Source organism: Xiphophorus hellerii, chromosome 22 (assembly GCF_003331165.1).
Source record: "Xiphophorus hellerii strain 12219 chromosome 22, Xiphophorus_hellerii-4.1, whole genome shotgun sequence".
NCBI classification, from domain to species: domain Eukaryota; kingdom Metazoa; phylum Chordata; class Actinopteri; order Cyprinodontiformes; family Poeciliidae; genus Xiphophorus; species Xiphophorus hellerii.
Window position 1 is genome coordinate 10642172 of NC_045693.1, and position 18709 is coordinate 10660880.

General features: G+C 37.9%; 2 protein-coding genes across 4 annotated transcripts; both read right to left on the reverse strand.

Annotated features, from left to right (window-relative positions):
• Nucleotides 1-1421: 1421 nt before the first annotated feature.
• On the reverse strand, nt 1422-3463 carry cfl1l (cofilin 1 (non-muscle), like). The gene is made up of 4 exons (XM_032553270.1): nt 3338-3463; nt 2258-2547; nt 2059-2135; nt 1422-1926 (listed from the first exon to the last, which is right to left on the reverse strand). Exons 1-4 carry the CDS (start codon nt 3338-3340, stop codon nt 1814-1816), a joined length of 483 nt encoding a protein of 160 aa, XP_032409161.1. The 5' UTR covers nt 3341-3463; the 3' UTR covers nt 1422-1813.
• A 5760-nt stretch (nt 3464-9223) lies between these two features.
• Nucleotides 9224-18554, reverse strand: LOC116713621 (calpain-2 catalytic subunit-like). 3 transcript variants are annotated; one of them, XM_032553828.1, is made up of 21 exons: nt 18227-18463; nt 16031-16100; nt 15071-15189; nt 14847-14980; nt 14602-14770; nt 14440-14523; nt 14275-14360; nt 13219-13293; nt 12922-13082; nt 12125-12297; nt 12023-12034; nt 11305-11516; nt 11182-11218; nt 11035-11100; nt 10888-10945; nt 10729-10793; nt 10417-10485; nt 10250-10328; nt 10047-10163; nt 9895-9953; nt 9224-9804 (listed from the first exon to the last, which is right to left on the reverse strand). In XM_032553828.1, exons 1-21 carry the CDS (start codon nt 18461-18463, stop codon nt 9781-9783), a joined length of 2106 nt encoding a protein of 701 aa, XP_032409719.1. In that variant the 3' UTR covers nt 9224-9780. The 3 variants fall into 3 exon arrangements, 2 of the variants coding, with proteins under 2 accessions (XP_032409719.1, XP_032409718.1); XM_032553827.1 differs by having other exon boundaries at nt 14440-14770; nt 18227-18551; XR_004337901.1 differs by lacking the exons at nt 9224-9804; nt 9895-9953; nt 10047-10163 and having other exon boundaries at nt 10281-10328; nt 10888-10964; nt 14440-14770; nt 18227-18554.
• Between the last annotated feature and the right edge of the window lie 155 nt (nt 18555-18709).

The following is an 18709-nucleotide window of genomic DNA, read 5'->3' on the forward strand; positions in this document are numbered from 1 at the left end:
CTAATATTATCCATATTTGTATCGGTCTGAGAAATAAACTTGGGCTGATATTAACTGATCTTTATTTCCAACCTATTACCGTTTGTTTCTTGACGGGCAGTGGAACAAGTTAGCCATTTGTTTGGTCATGCATGTGACAGTAATAGTGACACAGCACAGGATTGTGGGGAGTTTAGCTGAAGAAGAAAAGAACAGGATGGTTGTTTTTTTTCAAGGTGTTGAAAGGGTAGCGAAATAATACAATATTGACAAATATCAGGTATTAGCCATAACAGTATATATTGTTGTATAAATTTGCCCCAATGTATTGGGCCAAATTTTGATACTTTGCTATACTATAACCATTATAAATCAACTGAATACAAGTTCTTACTTTTTGTGACATGTTTGAATAAATGTGAAATTTTAAAATACATTTATAAATATTAAAAAATATAGTTGCTTTAATGCTTAAAGAGCTTTACTGGAATTGTGTGTGGTTATGGATGGGGCCTAGAAGAATTTGCCCTGTGTGGCATTCATGCAAAAAACACCCCCATTAACAGTCGCACATCCTGCCTGGGTTAAAAAAAAAAAAAAAACTGTCACAGGTCTGTTGTCAGGAAGTATTACAACACTGCAACGTTCTTGCTACATGTCAAATTTGGTCATAAAAATAGCACGTTAATAGTTTCAGCCTCTTTGCTCTTGAGTTACACCAGGAAACATTTTGCACAATGAACATTGTGTGCTTTGGTTTCAGGCTTGATCCATATCTGCTTTTAAAAGACTCTTTGTAGAAGTGAAACTAAAACCCAGCATTGTTTACCAACTTGTGGTGCATGGTTTCATACAGATGCAGAGTTAAAAGCAAATAGCAGGTCCATTTTGAATCGAAGATGAGTTCCTGCCAAACTATTCCTTATTTGGTTCGAATCTGAGAAGTAGAAGTGACATCACAGACACTGCTACACACCAGTTGCATTTTTAATTTGCTCAGCCCTTTATGGTTTGAAACAGGAAATCTTATTTCCTTAAAGATGCAATGACTTTTGGGAAGTTAAGTTAGCTGCCGAGCACAAAGCTTTTAGTTGCCTCAATAGAAAACTTAAGATTATCAGATGCATTAAGACAGTTGGCCAGATAAATTAGGCATTCACATTTTTAATCAAAGGTATTTATACTTAAGACAGAACACTGCAGTTATTCTCCCCCTAAATTGCATTAAAATAGGTCAAATCTCAGAATTACTTGTTTTTGGGTTAGCAGCTTGCTAAAGTCAATTAATGCGCTTTACTTTTTCTGCTGCATCCACGTTCTGCAGAACAGCCAGCTTTCTGGAGGTATAAAATCTACGCTGCTGAACCTCAATTTATGTGCAAATTTCCCCACTAGACAAATGACTCAAAATGACTTCAAAAAAAAAAAAAAAAAAGCAGATGTACAAAGTTGTTTCACTTACTTTATTTGACAATGCATTGATTGATTTTCTTGTAACTTTCAGTTCTTTTAGATACAAAGATGTACAGTATTTCCAAGTGGCCACAGTGTAATAGTCTAAGAAATGCAGATGTGGGTCAAACTATAAGACCGGTCATACTGAGTTTGTAAACCTGAAGGTATTTTACAGCTTATGTACCCAGATCAATTGTACATGAACATGCGAGAATTTAACCATATGTACAAAACTTTAGACGAACAGGAGGGATATGGCAACTTCATCCCGACCCCATTTTATTTTAATTTTTAAGAGACCAAATTAAATAAACTGAATCAGAAGATTAGAAGCTGTTGTGATCAGATTTGGCTTTTCAAAAACAGGATTTGATTTTATTTATTTGACATCATGGCCTTCAACTTTGATAACGTTTTTGCTGATCTTTGCTGCAAATTGGTCCCTGGTGCCGTAATCTGAGAGGTCGTTCATTTGCAGCTCGTGTTTGATGCCTGAGAAGATATATACACATAAAAAAAATTTAAAATAAATTTCCTTAAATAAATGTGAAAAATTAAGTCACTCGTGTCAAAACGTGGGATTTTTACAACACTGCCTAAATTCTTAAGAACTCAAAAACCTACCTGTCAAGACCTTCTTAAGCGAGTCTTTTGAGCTAGCGTACTGCATTTTGGACTTGATGGGTGCAGTTTCAGGAGCCCTGGAACAAAGAAATAGTCAGCCAGCTTGCCAATCCTGTTCAATTTTCATAAACACAGTAGCCCCACATTTCTGACTACTTAAAAATGACTGATTTTGCCTGAAAGAAATATCTGCAAGTACCACATCACAAAGACCAGCTCCTCTTTCCTGCTCGACTCCTTGGTCTCAAAGTGGCAGTCGTACAGCATGTAGCGACACTTATCCTTGTCCAACTGACTCAAGAAGAACTTGAAGATGTCATCCTCCCCGCTCAAATCCTTTTCTCTGAAGATGCTTTCCACTTTGATATAACCCTCTTTGATTTCCAAGACCACAAGTCTGATGCGCTCGTTTGCATCCGCGTCGCTCTTCACCACCTTCATGTCACTGATGATGTCCTTCACTTGGTCGTCGACTTGCACTCCAGATGCCTGAGAAAACAGAAATTCACATTTTAGGGTTGAAACAGGTATTCCTGAAAAAAAAGGGGGGGGGGAATGCTTTTCGAAGGAGCGTGCTGAGATTAATGATCAGTTTTGTGCTATAAAAATGTACTAATACATTAGAAACTGCCACAATCCAGACCCTTCTGTCAAATTTGGGCCTGGATTGGAGCTTCAGCAGCTACCCTTTACTTGTACTCTGGTTCTGAGAATAAAAGCAGAACAGAGAGATGAAGAAACAGGAAGCTCTTCACAACTTCAAAACTGAGTGCAAAAATGTCAGTCCAGTTAAGGCAATAAAATTCATAAACGCTCCATTAACTTCTCTCTTCTTTGAATTAAAGTGTTGCTTCCCAGCCAGTCTTAGGCCTTGGTTCAATTGCATTCCAGTCATTGTGGAACAAGTTAGCACAAGAAGCACTGCCTGAGCGACCCTCAACAAGTTTCAAACACGTTCAGAGCTCCCTCCATTTTGGAGGCAAACCACACCTTGTACAAACCCTTTTCACCAGCAGGTTCATTTTCACCCCCTTAAATACTTCATGCCTGAGAAGCTACAGACTAAACCCCCTTTAACTTCAAATTATTTAAAAACCACATATCTACAAACTCACATGTTCCGCATATTCTAAAATAAGGAAGTGACTAAAACAAAAAAAAGACACAATGCTTGCATTTCTTATGAGCCAAACAAATAAAACTTAACTCTTATTCAAGATCACATTAAATCTAAAATCCACCACAATCTCACAGGAAGTGTGCTCGCTCACTCACTCACCATTGTGCTTGTGATGTGTGAAGGATAGAGGCAGCAGAGGAAAAATGGCAGCTGCAGCCAGACTACTGAGCGGGTTATAAGAAGGAAGAACAGCAGGTTGACTCATAGAGGAGGAGCTGCACTAAGTGAGCACACCTCCAACAACCGACCCACCCACTTCGGCGCAGGTGTGATACAGTTACAGCTGCAACCTCGGCTTTTAATTATATCTCGTGCAAAGCCTGAATCACAGTTTTTGCCATTGCTTGGATTGCGTTACAAAATCCAAACGTTTAAGTCCCCATTATAATTTGATTCAGTGGTGCAAATCCATAAACTGACTTAGGTTTTCCAAGTTAAACTCCAGGTGTTGAAGTTTAGCAACTCATAGCCTTATATGGAACTCAAACCTGTCCACGTTTAACCCATCTGCTGCTGAGACGCAGCTAGGTCTCCTTTTAAGGTAAAAGGTAGGACAAGTGGAGACAGATGGTTAAGGAATTTAAGAAGCTACCTGTTGAAACTGGGGCAGCACATGCCAGTGATAAGTGGGATAAACAAGAACATGAACGGTTCAGCTCCAACAGACCATAAATGTCTACAAATAACAAAGATCCCTCCCACTGTGGCAGCTAAAAGAAACCACTTTATATGCATTTGCTTCTTTGTGACAGAAAGGGGAGCTTGGACTCCATCCCAATTTAAAGAACATTTGGCCAATCACTGTAGGTTTACACAGTTTCAGGACCTGACAGCTTCCATTGATTGCAATTTCCACTTACAGGCCACTTTATTAGGTACCCATTTTGCCTTCAGAGCTGTCTTTGGCGTCTGTGTCCCAGTGTCGGACACATTCCTCAGATATTTTGGTGCATATTTACCTGATCGCGTCGCACAGTTGCTGCATATCTGTGATGTGAATCTCCCTTTCCACCGCATCCTAAAGGTGTGGTGTAATACTCCACGCCTTAAGGAGTTTAACACCTAAAGGACGTGATGGAATCTCCTCTTCCACCACATCCTAACTGTAGGATATGGTGGATACGGTTCTTCATTGGATTGAGATCGGCTCCTTGGCTATTAGTTTATGGTGAACCTTTTTTCCAAGTAGAAGAAACCACTTCTGACCTTTATGTCCTGGTGCTTTATCCTACTGAAATTAGCTAATGTAATGCAGTACAGCTATTTAATCCAAATAGCTGGATTGGGTCATTTTATAATGTCAAATAAGGTAATTTTATAAACTTTTACAACACAGAGACAAATAGTGGTGCCAATATGAGTGACGTGCAATGAGGCATCATGTAGGTTGTACCATCAGATTCTGCAGCTCTAGGTTATGAATGCTACTATAATGTTCTATGAAATACCTCACCTCAAACATGTATTTATTTTTCTCATAAAATACCAACATATTCAATAACGTAGAATATGAGTTCTGACAAGGCTTGCTTATCAGATTAAAAATAACTTATGAGAATAACAACCTTTAAGCAGGTGTTAAATATACTTTTTATTAGACACACATTTACATGTCTGTACTATTTAAATCTATCTGATGTAATTTGTCTTTTTTATTAGCTGTACGTGGACAGTTATTATAATTAACAGAAATAAAAACTTGAAAACATCAAACTGTAGTTAATCTGTGACTTGTTTCACGTTGGAAAATGATTTACTGAAATAGGTGAAAATTTGAATAATGTCATTGGGTAAGGTTAGCCTGGGTAAAAATACAATTAACTGTTTCCAAATAATTTCATACATGCATTTGATCAATTGTGGAACCTTAGGACTAGAGTTGGGCATTTATTGTGTTATCATTTATCATGATGAATTTCTTATCATGATAAGAATTTTAATTTATTGTTGTCACAATAAATTTTTATTAACAATGTTTAAAATCCTCCAAAACTATCCGTATTGTCAGGAATTTTAGTTTTACAATTTTTTCTACTGTTTGTTTAATGAGAGCATCAATACTTTTAAATATATGATTAGATGCAGTTACTGTGTGCAATTTAGATACAAATTACACTTCTTTATGTGACCAGTGTTCAAACTAAACATATTACAAATGGGAATATTTTTTGCCATTTGTAGAAAACAAATGAGCTCTTTGTGGCACTATGATTTCTGTACCATAAAATCATGGTTATACAGTTACCTTATCGTTACTTTTATTGTTTTCATGAGTTGGACTCTGGAGGACTTGCATGAGGTGCATGAAGTGACTCAGTCCTTTGATGGGAGATGATTAAACATCATAACATTAAAAATGTCTTAATGAATCAAAAATACCAGTTATAACCATCCTTGGTCAAATAAACATAATGTATAGTTAACCCCATGTCAGACACTTCATGAGCAATAAAAGAGAACCACACAACAGAGAAACAAAGCAGCAGGTGATCCTGCAGAGTTGCAGCAACAGACATGGTTTCCACCGTGGAAATAGCTCACTGGTTTTTTCAAGTTTAAAATCAATACTGAGAACAAAACGTTCCTCTTCTGTTGTGTTTTGATCACCGAAGGAGGAGAGGTAAACATTCAGGGATGAATTTGAGAAGAGGGGAAAAATGTTAGCAGTCTTAGCAATCTACTAATGGAGCAACATCCACATTAGGGCACTCTGAAATACAGTTTTGTTTTTACACTTCGTTTTATTCCAAGATCTTTCTGAAAATGACTATAAAAAGAAGTACAGGTTATAATTAGCATGCTTTAGTTGTCATTTCCTTGACCAACATCACCCTTAATTAGAAGGAGCACTGGAAGAAAAATGCTCCTTATCTTTGCTCAGGGTAGACAGAGTTCATTTCTTTTTATTCAGACCAACAGCTTTGGTGGAGCTCCCGCCCCTTTCTGAGCAGAAACTAAATACAGATCCTCTGCCTCATCATCACAGCGGCGTAACTTCCCCTAAGGGTGGATTTATGGTTTTCAGAGTTGCAGTCCCGCCTCACATCCGGACAAAAAGCAACGGTTTTACTGCAAGCTCTAGGTCCTAGCTTACCTGCCAACAATGTCATCATTAAAGTATGAGAGTAGCAAAACACAATTTATATATGTCAACCAGTGGATCATTTGTTTAGGAAAGGAATGATAAGAGAAAAGATTTTGTGGAAATGCGGTCAGAGTGGACTTAAATTGCAGACGGCAGCAACATTAAAAGCACCAAAAGGGGAAATGCAAGCCAGAGCGTAGCAGGGCAGGAAATGACTGCTGCATAGCTCTCTGTGAGCTGAAGCCTTCATGCTGCTGCAAGCACTCTGGGAGTTTGGCCCCAGCAGAGGCAGTGACATAAGAGCAACGACTTCACAAATCTGTGAGAACTGGGACATCTGCTGGCGTATCATAGTACTGAACTCTGTTTTCGGTTGATATCTGTGAGAATTAAGCCGGAAACATTAACAAGGGTCAATAAATACACACTCACACAAAATGGATTCAAATATAAACTCTAGAGTTTGAATCTATAAATTTTAATTTTGTTTGGTTGAAGAGGAACAACCAAGTTGAAATCTGTCAAACGTGTAGCATTTTAAGAGAAATGGTTCTAAAATCTGTTTTATTTTTGGTTGACAAGTTTCTAAATAGCATTGCAATGCGAATGACTAGCACTGGTATTGTAAAACTTACATGCAGGAGAAATTCAACTTCTCAATTTTTTGTGTTTTATTCTTGAACAAAAGAGTCTTATTCACTGGTACAAGGATGTTTCTCACCCACTCCAAACCTCAAAATAAAACAGGACTCCCACACATTTAAGACTTGGTGAAGCTGCTGTAATGACATGTACATTTAATTCAATTCAGTTCAATTCAATGACATCTTCTTCATCCTAGTGGAGAAATAAGATATTGCAGTAATTACATAAGTTTCTTCAATGAGTAATTTAAATGTGGTTAATGCTGTGAGCAGGAGGGATCTCCTATAGCAGTCTGTGGTGAAACGGTTCTGAAGAATCATCTTCAGATGCTAATGAAGCAGCAGAATCACATGGGGTTTCCGTTAACTCCATTATTTTATGAGGTATCCTCTGCAAATCAGTTATGGCAGCTCCTTTTTGGTCATCTCTCTGAGTCAGATGATCCTACCTCACGGGAAAATAATTCAAAATACAAAAACTACCATTGTGATTCAATAGCTATTTTAATAAATCTTAAGACAGTTGACAGTTGAAATATTGATTGTTGTTTATTTGTCAATTTTTCCATGCTCAACTGTCTTAAATCAATTTCAGCCTGTTACATTTACAATTCTTAAAGACATGGTTAAATGAAACCCTGCTGATATCAAACCTCTTCAAGGAAGATTTTCCTGCTATTTGAGCCTCAGGAAATAATGTTGCTGTTATTAAAAGCAACATTACTTCCTGTGTGGTCCCCAGTGGTACATGCAACTGTAAATTGTTTGATTAAAAAAAAAAAAAATCAGTTTTTTTCACATTATGCACCAATCTCAAAACTTCGATTATTTCAGAGATATTGGAGAAAGTAGTTTTACCCAATTTAATGCTCATTGTGAAGGTTTTCCAGTCTGTCTTTAAACATTTACACTTCCCTGAAACAACACTTTTAAAAGTTTTTAACATGCTTCTGGTAAACGACCTCAAAAGCTCTGCTTTTCTTGTGCTATTAGATTTTACTGCAGCATTTGATGCTATACACCAAAGTATTTCTAACTCTCTTTTGGAACATTGAGTTGGGATTAAAGGTGCAGCTGAAGATTGGGCTCATTCCTAATTGAGTAACAGAAAGTGTAGTATAAAAATGTCAATTTTCTGTCCACCGCAGCCTCTCTTTTGTAGTTACTTTGTACCCACTCTCTTTAGGGTCTATTTTTAGAAAACATTGCATTTCTTTTTCTGTTCTGTCTCCCAAACTTTGGAATACATTGCCTTTAAATGTTAAGCAGGCACGTTTGCTTCCTGTTTTTAAGTCTGTTTAAGAAGTCATCTCTTTTCTATTTCAATTTGAGATTTTGAGACAACTTGTTGTTTTTAAATGTGCTTTATAAATAAATTTGATTTAGATTTACTAAGTCTTCACAGAGCCCAAAATCAAAGTCTCTGAACTCTCCCTATGGGTGTGGCTTCTTTTTTGTGCACAAAAAAGAAGCCACACAGTTACAAAGCCAGACAGTTATAAAGTCGGCCTTCTATCACCTGAAGAACATTTCCAGGATTAAAGGACTAATGTCCCAGCCAGATCTAGAGAAACTCATCCATGTATTCATCTTCAGTCGTATTGATTATTGCAACAGCGTCTTTACAGGTCTGTCCAATAAATCAATCAAACAGCTGCAGCTGATCCAGAATGCTGCTGCTCGCGTTCTCACTAAAACCAGGAAAACAGAGCACATAACACCAGTTTTAAAGTCCCTCCACTGGCTCCCTGTAGCTCAAAGAATAGACTTTAAACTACTGTTGTTAGTTTATAAATCATGAACTGCTTAGTACCACAATACATTAAAGATCTGCTGTTGTTGTATCAACCTTCCAGACCCCTCAGGTTCTGGTTCTGGTCTGCTCTGCATCCCCAGAACCAGAACCAAACGAGGAGAAGCAGCATTCAGCTTCTATGCACCACAAATTTGGAACAAACTTCCAGAAAACTGTAAAGCAGCTGAAACACTGACTTCCTTTAAATCTCAACTAAAAACCCACCTGTTTAGAATTGTATTTGAAATGTAATCAATTACAAATTTATTGATGGAACCTGACTTAATGCCGTGTTTTGATTATTGATTCTATGTTGCATTGTGTTTCTGCGTTTTAATGATGTAAAGCACTTTGAAATGCCTTGCTGCTGAAATGTGCTATACAAATAAAATTTGATTGATTGATTGATTGAAAAACCAGGATAATAATATTTTCTTTAGTTAGGCAACAAGAACTCAAAGTTTAAAGCTGACCAATTATTTTATTTGGGTTATTTCTAAAATGTATTGCACAGAAAAACACCAGCCAATCATAGTTCAGATTTTGAATAATCTAAACACAGCAAACATTGGTCTCTAAGAGAGCTGAGCTAATGCACTACAGACAGTCTTCATATTTACCACACTCACCAGAGGAAAATATTGATTTTTATTATCCAACTCTTGACATGAAAGCCAGTAACTACATTATGTTTTATGACATGTAAAACCATATTTATGTTATTGCACGAAAGCTCAGAGAAGAAGAGAAAAAAATGAAAGGTGCCATATTTTTCAGCGCAGGCAGATCCCTCTTCTTCCAAAGAAGTACATGATGTTTGCTGATTGTCCTTTTTTAATGTGTTGGCAAGCATTGGCAATAATTGGTCCCTCAAAACTAATCCTTAGTGACTAACTTATAAGCAAACCTCTTTCTGCAGTTAGCGAAAAACAAACAAAGGTTCAAAGTGGAAGTTTAAGCAATTTTGTTAATGCAGATCTACAAAACATCTTGGTTCTCCTGTTTGCTTGCAGCTCTGTTACAACATTGTCACATTCAGCCACTGTGGATAAAAGCATTAGCAAGTTAGTCTTTCAGCTTTTCCTTCCAGCCAGCCTTTTTTTTTTTATTGAACACACATCCTGGCTCTTACCTCCATTAAGTTCAGCTTGATGGTACCAGAACCATCTTTGTCCAGCACTTCAAAAGTGTCTGTAGAGATATGAAGTAACAAAGATCATAACTTTTATGTTAGCTTCCAGACAGCAAGTGAAACAAAATCTCCATACGGGGAACAAAACTCACTGAAAAGTGTCTCCAAGCGAATCAGGCAGCTCACAAAGTTGTCAAAGTCAATGGTGAGGTTCGTTTCACTGTAGCGAGCCACAATGATCTGATGGAGCGAGTTGTTCAGAGAGAAACCTGTAGAAACAGACCAATAACACAACTGTTTTTCTCTTACTTAAATCTCACAAGTGGAAATATAACTTGATAAGCATGTTTCTCACCCGCCTCCTCGACGGCCAACCGCATCTCGGAGGAGCTCATATATCCACTTTGATCTACATCTTTTGAACTGAACAGATCCTGAGTGGGAAAACAAGAAGTTACCGTCTGCTATCAGCAGCTTACTACTATTGTAGATATGTTATAGAGGTAAAAATAAATAACAAACCAGAAATTTCTCAATCTTTGTCCACAGGATCTTAAACTCTACCAGGCCCAGCTTACCAGTACCATCTTTCTTTTACATAATTGTTAAGGAATAGTAGACCAAGATCACAAGATTAAAAACTTCTCAATGATCTCCCACTCTTCAACTCTCAGTATTTTGTGGATTTACTGGTATTTTGGGGGATTATAGAGACCAGTTCTGCTTATGCTTTCATTATTTTAAAGATGAAATCATATTTTTCTCAAGCGTCCTCTGATAAACTGGGAATTTGTGGAAAATGATCATTTCAGAGATTTTGTTTAGAAAAGATACATCCAGCAGGTTAATCATATTGCGACAAGTTGCAAGACCAAACCCACTGGTTTTGATGTCGTCTCCTGAAAAAAATGCATAAAGAAAATGTGAATTGTGCCTGAATCTAAAGATCACTTATGTTAAATCTAGGCGGTTAAGGAAGCAGGAATCTCTTACTCCTTGCCACTACTCTGTTGAGGATTCTTTCCAGCTCGAATGCAGAAATTTCCACATCCTGAGTGATGAGCCAAACACTATTATTTTAATTTCGAAAGCAGATATTTGGGAGTATGAGACTGTAAAAAAACTGTTTAGCATGCTCACCTCTCCTGCAAGCTGTCCAAAAAGCCTCTTGAATCTGTCACTGATATCATCTTCATCAATATCAATCTAAGTATAATAAAGGCAAGTTTTCATTTGCTGTTAAAATTAAATGAACATCACACCACAAATGCAAACTGAAATCAATACCTTCTCCACATGGCTTTCTACTGGATCATCAATCTCTCTGAAAGGAGCAAAACATTAGATCAATATTGCAGAAACTAAATTATTGTATGTATGACTATATATGTTGATAGCACTTTTTCCTACTGGACATTTGCTTGTTTCTCAGAGAACACCCGCACATAGAAGTCCCCGTTTTTGTTGGGCTCAAAGGTGGAGGGAACAATGAGATACTCTCCAGGGGGAAGACAGAAGCGGTTGCACAGCTCCCTCAGGTTGATGAAGGTCTCGGAGCGTGCTGCTGAACGGTTGTACAGGAAGAAATCTTTCTTCATCTGCACCCGTGTCTTGCCAGAGTACTGCAAAAAGAACCGGATAGTGTACTTTTGTAAGTAAGCCCACATGATCCGCTAATATAAAGCAGCCTTTTCTGGTGACACATTTTACTGGGAGGAACATGTTGACACACTACTGTGGCTGTCAGAGTAACAATGCTGGTCTGAGTTGGACCAGAATTTATGTCTATATGAATGCTATGAATTTTAATCTTTCAAACTAATGTTTTTGTCACAACAGGTAATTTGTACATGGATCCTGGCTTGTTAAGTCTCCAGAAATCTTACTGTTACACAACATTTCTCTTGTTTTTCTAATCATCATATGGAGTGTTTTTGACAACTTTGTGCTGTTTTGCTTTTTTCCACATATTTGTCTGTTTTGGTAATTCAATTAATATATCTAAAAGAAAAAACAGCCCTGAACACACTTTCATTTTGAAAATGATTATTTACATTCTTTAACAAATAAAAGTATTTTAGAATTTAAAATATCCCAGCGCAGCCAGTAGACTCTCTGGATGATGTACCTCCTTGGGTAGCTATAAAAAAGGAAAGGAAATCCAAGGTTAGACTCTTATAAAATGCTACACATTCTCAAATATTGATTTCATTTTTATTTTATCCCTCACATCATAAATTGCAAATCCAATAGTCTCCATGTCTTCTCCCATTTTCCTCCTACAGCGCTTGTTTTTCTGCATCAGGCCCACAATGACAGTGCATCCCTCCTCCTCACCATCATCGGGGTCGTCGTTCACCTCGTCCAGCTTGATCACAAACTGAGGATTTGTCCAGAAAGTGTCTAAAAAGGGCAGCACGTGTTAGTGGAACAACTGAAGGGCAGGTTTGACATGGCCAACCCGGTGTTTTGGTATAAAACAAACACAGCATTTCCATACTTATTTGTTCTACTGGGAAAGATGAGCAAAACATCTCAGAATAAATGTATATTTTATTCTTTACTTAAAGAAAAAATATATTGTAGTAGTATAACATTGCTCTAAAAATAAATAAATAAATTCTACATTTTAATTTAACTACATATTTAATTAAATTTATTCAGTGGTTAAAAAACATATTAAGACATATTTATTTTAATAAAATAACTTATACCACAGCTGTTTGCAGCCCTAAAAGTTCCACTAAAATTATGGTGACTGAACACACTATTTAGTTTAAGATCAGGAACAAGCTGCTGCTGCTTTGTTGGCAATTTGATAAGAATAGAATTTGCCATAATTTTATCAGTTCTAAAACTGTTCTTTTTTATGTTGCTGAAAATCATGTTTTTTACTGTATTTTTTCTTTGTAAGTCACTCATCACTGCATTCATCAACTGAGTTCAAGACTGCAGCAGTCGGAGTAATTAGCGCACACACCCCTACAAGCACTTCCAATAAATGTGGAGCTGTCAAACTAGGCCTACCTGGATAGTTCCTGCAGCCACCAGCTGACACACCTGTCCTCCATGTCTCCTCAAACTCTGTTTCTGCCCATTTCTGGTATTCGTCATCTGTCAGAGTGTCAGGGGTAAGGTTGCAGATCTCAAGCCGGGAATACTCACGAAGGAAGTCGGAAAAGGACATCCTGTGGAAACAAAGGTGAAAAACACAGAAAGGAAAAGTGAAAATGGTCTCCTCACAAGGACTGGTATTTGTCAAAAAAAGACAAGAAAAGAAGAGAAATATTGACAAGAAAAAAAAAAGAATTTTTTTAGGGTTACCAGAATTCTCCATCCTCAGATTGGTTGGTCAGTCGCTCCCTATCCTCACTGCTCACAGATCTCCATTCATAAGAGCTGGAACAAAGAAACATAAAGAGTGACACTTGAGCTAAGTGGTGGGGATGGCTCCACACCTACATAGCAACCACAAAACACATTGAAAGGGCTGTTGTTCAAGATTTTCCAGCCTTTCCACTGGGTGTGTTTGTCTATGTATGTTATAACCATGACAAAAGCATGTGTCATATTTGGGCAATTTAGGAATAGAAGGAGAAAGGAAGAGATTTAGAACAAGCAGTTTAAGACATTTAACAAAAAATGTTGACAAATCTGTTTCGTACTGGATTTGTGTTGGGGTTGTACATAGAGGAATTACATAGGCAGTATTCGTCTTCACCCTATATGTTTTTCCATTGGACTGCAGCATTATCTTGCAGAATACTATGTGTTTTAAGCTTGCAGTAAATTCTAAATTTGCTGCATGCTTGTCTTCTACTCTAGTTATCCTTCAAAAGCTACAAAGTTGGTGTACAGTCCTCTTTCTAATTTTAGATAGGGAAAACCTGAAGCGGAAAGCACTGGATGTGATTATATAATGGGTTCTTTTGTTAAAACATGAATCAACGGTGATCAATTTGATTTCTTTGGTTCCATTTCACTAGCCGGATCCAGGTCTGACAACTCCTCAACCGGTAGAATAGAAACATTGCTTTAATGGAACCTGTCTGACAACACGAAGTAGGCTCAACAACAGATGGGAAACAATGTCATTAGCTGGGTTTATATTGGCCATAAAATTGCGCAAATTGGAATTCTGGAAATAAATTTGCTTAATACAAACATTCCAGTTTTTCAAAAATTACATTGTTTAATAAAAGGTTTTTGCGCTATTCTACGGACTGAGGAAAGAAATTCAAATATGAACATTTATTCTCCTCATGCAAGATTCAGAAGATCAGTAAAGCTGTGAAGCTACATCATCCTTGCACCCCGGATGTTTGTGCAGACCAGAATACTCCATTTAGCAAACTTCTCAGAGAACATGCTGGCTCTTACTTGTCACTCCATGCTCCCGTCCACTCCACTTGACCCCATGGGTTTCTGATCCTGATCAACTGCACCATGTCTCCTTGATACTCAACCTAATGCAGATCAGAAAATCAACCAACTCTGCTTCTAGTAGGAGGATAAGTTGTGACCAGATAACTCCTGGAGCCTCACCTGGTCGGCTCCTGTGACAGAGTAAGCATGCCCCTTCACCAGCTTGCAATGTGTGATCGCCTCAGAATCAGCTGCACTAGTGATCTGCAACAAAAAAAGGTTATGTGAAACAAATACCTCAAAGATAGCAAGCATAGTACTGATAGAAGAACTCAGACGAACATCAATGGAGCATCCCAAAAGGGAGCCTCTTTTCAAGGCCTTTTGGATTATTTTGAAGAGACGTGGATCTGGTCTCGCCAACTCATGTCGCTCTGCGATGCCCCCAGTGAAGTCTTCAAAGCCCTCAATGGTGCTGCCTCCAGAGAGAGCCTCGTAGCATCCATTTATTCTAAAAGCAAAATAGCTTAGATAAGGACTAGACCTATAAAAAGCTCCAATAGTTAAATATTCAGATTCATCCATACTTAGCGTAGGCTTTCTCCAGCAAGGCGCTCCAAAACTCAGAGCCCTCCACTGAGTGAACAAACAGGAGTTCCCCATCTCTGGTGGGCAAGCGATCATCAACAACCACATCTATCCAGTCACCAAACTGCCAGAACTGAGAGCAAGAAAAGATGATCCTACCAGTCAAATCTACCTTTTTTGTCTCTGAAATCCAATCAAGACTCTAACTGAGGCAGTGTTGTACCTGGAAGTGGAAAATTCCAGCATAGTTTTCAGTAAAGCTTTGGTCATGGGGCACAACACGGGACAAAACCTGCTTGTTGAGAGTAAGGGAGGCAATAGCTGCCAGGAGCCAGCAGTCACCTGGGAAAGAAAATCACCAGTGAAGGCCTAATGAAGCACACAGAATAATTCCCTTCAACATATTTCCAAAAATCTTAGTGATTATGTTGGTCATTTCCATCAAACAGATCTGTGCTGCTAGGCCTAATGTTCTTTTAATTGAGAGATGATTCAAACGCAAAATAGACGGAACAGAAAATACAGTTAGAAAACATATTACAGGATGAAGTGAAGACAGACAGTAGTCTGTGCACTTAATTTGTTCAAATTACTAATAGGACACAAGACGAATACATAAGTTATAAAATAAGTTAATCAAATTAAAGTAAGAAGAAAAACTGCACTGTTAAAAGTTAATCTACCATCCACATATTTTCAGATCATTTCTGTGGTGATTGGTTGCACAAAAAAAAGCAAAATCTCAGCCTCATCTTTCAGTGGAACTCAGTAACACCAGTTTGTTGACGATTTCTGGTAGACTGGGCAAAGGCACAGAAACAAGATGGAGATGCTGTGATCATTGATAGCTGATGTCGGTACACAAATATGTAAAAGAGATTTGCTTTAGGTATTTCTCCTGCACACAGGAAAGAAGCAGGAGACTATAAAGCTGTGATGTCAGGTTAAACAGCGTCAGTATTCACAGATAGTCTTTGTCAGGGTGAATGTATTGTATTTGAAAAGCTAGATAAGCATGCAAACGCATCTGAAGAGCTCAAGATAGAAAGATGCTGCATGTAAAATTTTGATAGTCAAATTTTCTGGTAAATAACTTTTGAATGCGATTAATTTAAAAGAGAATTGACATGTGTAGGTCATGTTCTTTTAAAAACAGTTTTTTGTGCATGTTTGGGCTTCTCACCAAGTGCTCCCTGACAAATATCAGTCCTTGTAGCATCTTCAGAGATGAATTTTGGGTTTCGGCACAACTCCTGCAAAAAAGGGTCAATAAGACAAGTCAAACTGTGGTTCATCCTCGTTTAACAGTCTTATCCAACCCTTTTAAGATGTTTTTAAAGTGACAGTTCTGAATTTTTGAAGTGGAGCTCTATTAAAGCTCTGACATTTAAGGTAAATCCAGATTATTTTATCCCTGAGGCTGTCAGGAGACTACTACTCCAACAGAGATCAAGATCAATTTCCACTGTCTCAAAACAGCACAAATCCCCCCCAAATTATTGAGGTTTATGCAAACAATGTTTTCTGAAACCTTGTTATTTACATGAAACCTGGAGGTTGGAGGTATTGCATCACAAAATTCCTTCCTCTTTGAAACAGGCTGTCAGGAACGGTGTGATGAAGGTGGTGAGGCAAACGCTGTAGACCCAGGTTGAGATGATTGATGGTAGTTTTAATGATAAATAAAGTCAACACAGTCCAAAACTAGTCCAAAAAAACCAGGAAGCACGACTGAGCGGAAGCCAGGGCTCAACGTCGGTAGCAACTGATATCATGAAGGGCAACACGAAGGACTGAGCGCACATTAGACGAGGACCCGACAGAGACGCTGAGACACAGGTGAAATTAAATACACGGGAGGGTAATCACAGAAACGAGACACACCTGGGAAACAATCAAGGGGAAGACAGGACAACACGAAGACTCGGGGACACAGAAAACTCTAAATAAATACACAGAAAAACACAGAACATGACACAGGCATTAAGCATGGAATATTTAAACCCTTTCTGGTCTGACAGAAAAGGGGCATAAAATGATTAAAATAGGTTTAAATACATTTTTTTTGCTTCTTACAACCAGATTATTCCAGATTAGATGGTCCCACAAGGCTAAAGTTAATGGCTATCAAAACAAACTTTACCATCTTAAAGCAACTCCAGCTTATTAACCTTTGAACCATGGTCAAGTTTGAACTGGGCAGCTATGATCTTCTTGTGTTCGGTGTATACTGAGAACAGAAAATGTAAAGCGTTCAGGTCAACGTAACACCCACATAGAAAAGAAAGTGAGTGGCAGAAATCAATAAAATGCTTTCACATGTTCTGTTCTCGGTGTTTCACACAGGAAGACACTTTATGGCGCAGCACCTCCAACCTTTATTTCACATGTAAATAATCATTGATTTCTTTGTTAACTGTTACACTGACACTTTGAAGAGTAGTTCAAAGTGTCTACTAGTTTTCGCTTTAGATACTAGCCATACCTTGGCTTCAAAACTGAATTTATAATAAAATAAGATACCAAGAGAGTTAGCTAATGTAGTTATTAAATTAGCAGTTAATAAACCCTCAAAGCTGCAGTATGAAACTTTTGCAAAAATCTATTTTTTTTTCATATTTTGTCACCACATCATGACAATATAATATAAGACAGGTAATCTGTGAAAGGATCGAGCTCCCCCACCTCCTTCCTGAACTACTATTGTCACACCCAGTCAAAAAGAACCAATGAAAGTCAGGAGGAGAAACCATGTGCTGCCAATCGTGCTAATGGTAGAGAAGCAACTTAGTGTTCCAGCAAAACCATTTATCCACCATCATCAGTGTCCATGCTAACTAGCCTTAGCATTCGTAGTAGGCTATGTTGTTGTGAATCATTGTAGCTTAGCAGAGAGCAAGGGGGACCGTGTGAGTGCAAGAGTGATTAACAGCGCTAAGACCCTTCTCCTGGCTCTGATTGGTTGTTTCTACTGAGTGGTGTATTTCTGCAGTTAGTCCCAGGGAGAAGGCAGAAGAGCTTGATTTTTTATCAGATTATCTCTTTTTTCTGCAGAAATACTGTCATGATATAATGATAATTTCTACAAAAAACATATTTTTTAAAATAAAAGTTACATACTACAGCTTTAACAGAACCTCACTGAAGAAATACAGAACTATTTGGAACTGTAAACCCTTTAAGTGTTATGATAGTGATGCACATATTTATTACAGAATTTAAAATATTATAAAACAAGATTATAGAGAATAATCATTCCCTACTTGCAAAAATCCCTATTAAAAGCATAGAAGCCTTCTTTCATCCTTGATTTATGCTCTAAACAATTTCTATCATGACTACAGTAGCTTCCCATAAATCTCCATTTAATAACACTCACAGTAGGTCTCATCCAGGTGACTCCCCGCACTTTGTGGGAGTTTGGGCCGAGCTCATTGAAGCCTAAGGATGAAGGCAGAGCTTCGAAGCAGTCATCCTGAAACAGCTGTCCTCTCTCTAGCCAGCTTCTTCTCAACTCCTCAAAGTCTTGGTTCAGATATTTCAGTGTGTGAGAGTTGGTTCCAATTCCCTTGGATTTCTCTCTGAAATGCTGAATTTTGGCTGCAATACCTGACATCTTGAAGGGGTTTAGAACAGTTTCCGTTTACATGTGGCTGGCTGCCTCTCCCTTGTATGTGACTGTGTGTTCAGTTAAACAGGCTCTGTGTGATATGTGAGATCAAATGTTTCCACACCCCTTATTGTTCATGTGAGACAGACCTTTCTGGTTCTCATGCTTGTGGACAGTTGAGTCACCATAATTCTCACTTCAGACAAGAGTAGAGATACAAAACAGGTAATATTGTTCAAAATCAGACATCAA

What these genes read in the sequence shown, in the direction of transcription:
- cfl1l (XM_032553270.1), bottom strand. An exon ending in GAGCTGGTCTTTGTGATGTG is followed by an intron (nt 2,136 to 2,257) that starts GTACTTGCAGAT and finishes TCTTTGTTCCAG; the next exon opens with GGCTCCTGAAACTGCACCCA. An exon ending in GCTTAAGAAGGTCTTGACAG is followed by an intron (nt 1,927 to 2,058) that starts GTAGGTTTTTGA and finishes ATATCTTCTCAG; the next exon opens with GCATCAAACACGAGCTGCAA.
- LOC116713621 (XM_032553827.1), bottom strand. Translation starts at nt 18,463, where the DNA reads ATGTCAGGTATTGCAGCCAAAATTCAGCATTTCAGAGAGAAATCCAAG. An exon ending in CTGTCACAGGAGCCGACCAG is followed by an intron (nt 14,361 to 14,439) that starts GTGAGGCTCCAG and finishes GATCTGCATTAG; the next exon opens with GTTGAGTATCAAGGAGACAT. An exon ending in TGGCTGCAGGAACTATCCAG is followed by an intron (nt 12,298 to 12,921) that starts GTAGGCCTAGTT and finishes TGCCCTTTTTAG; the next exon opens with ACACTTTCTGGACAAATCCT.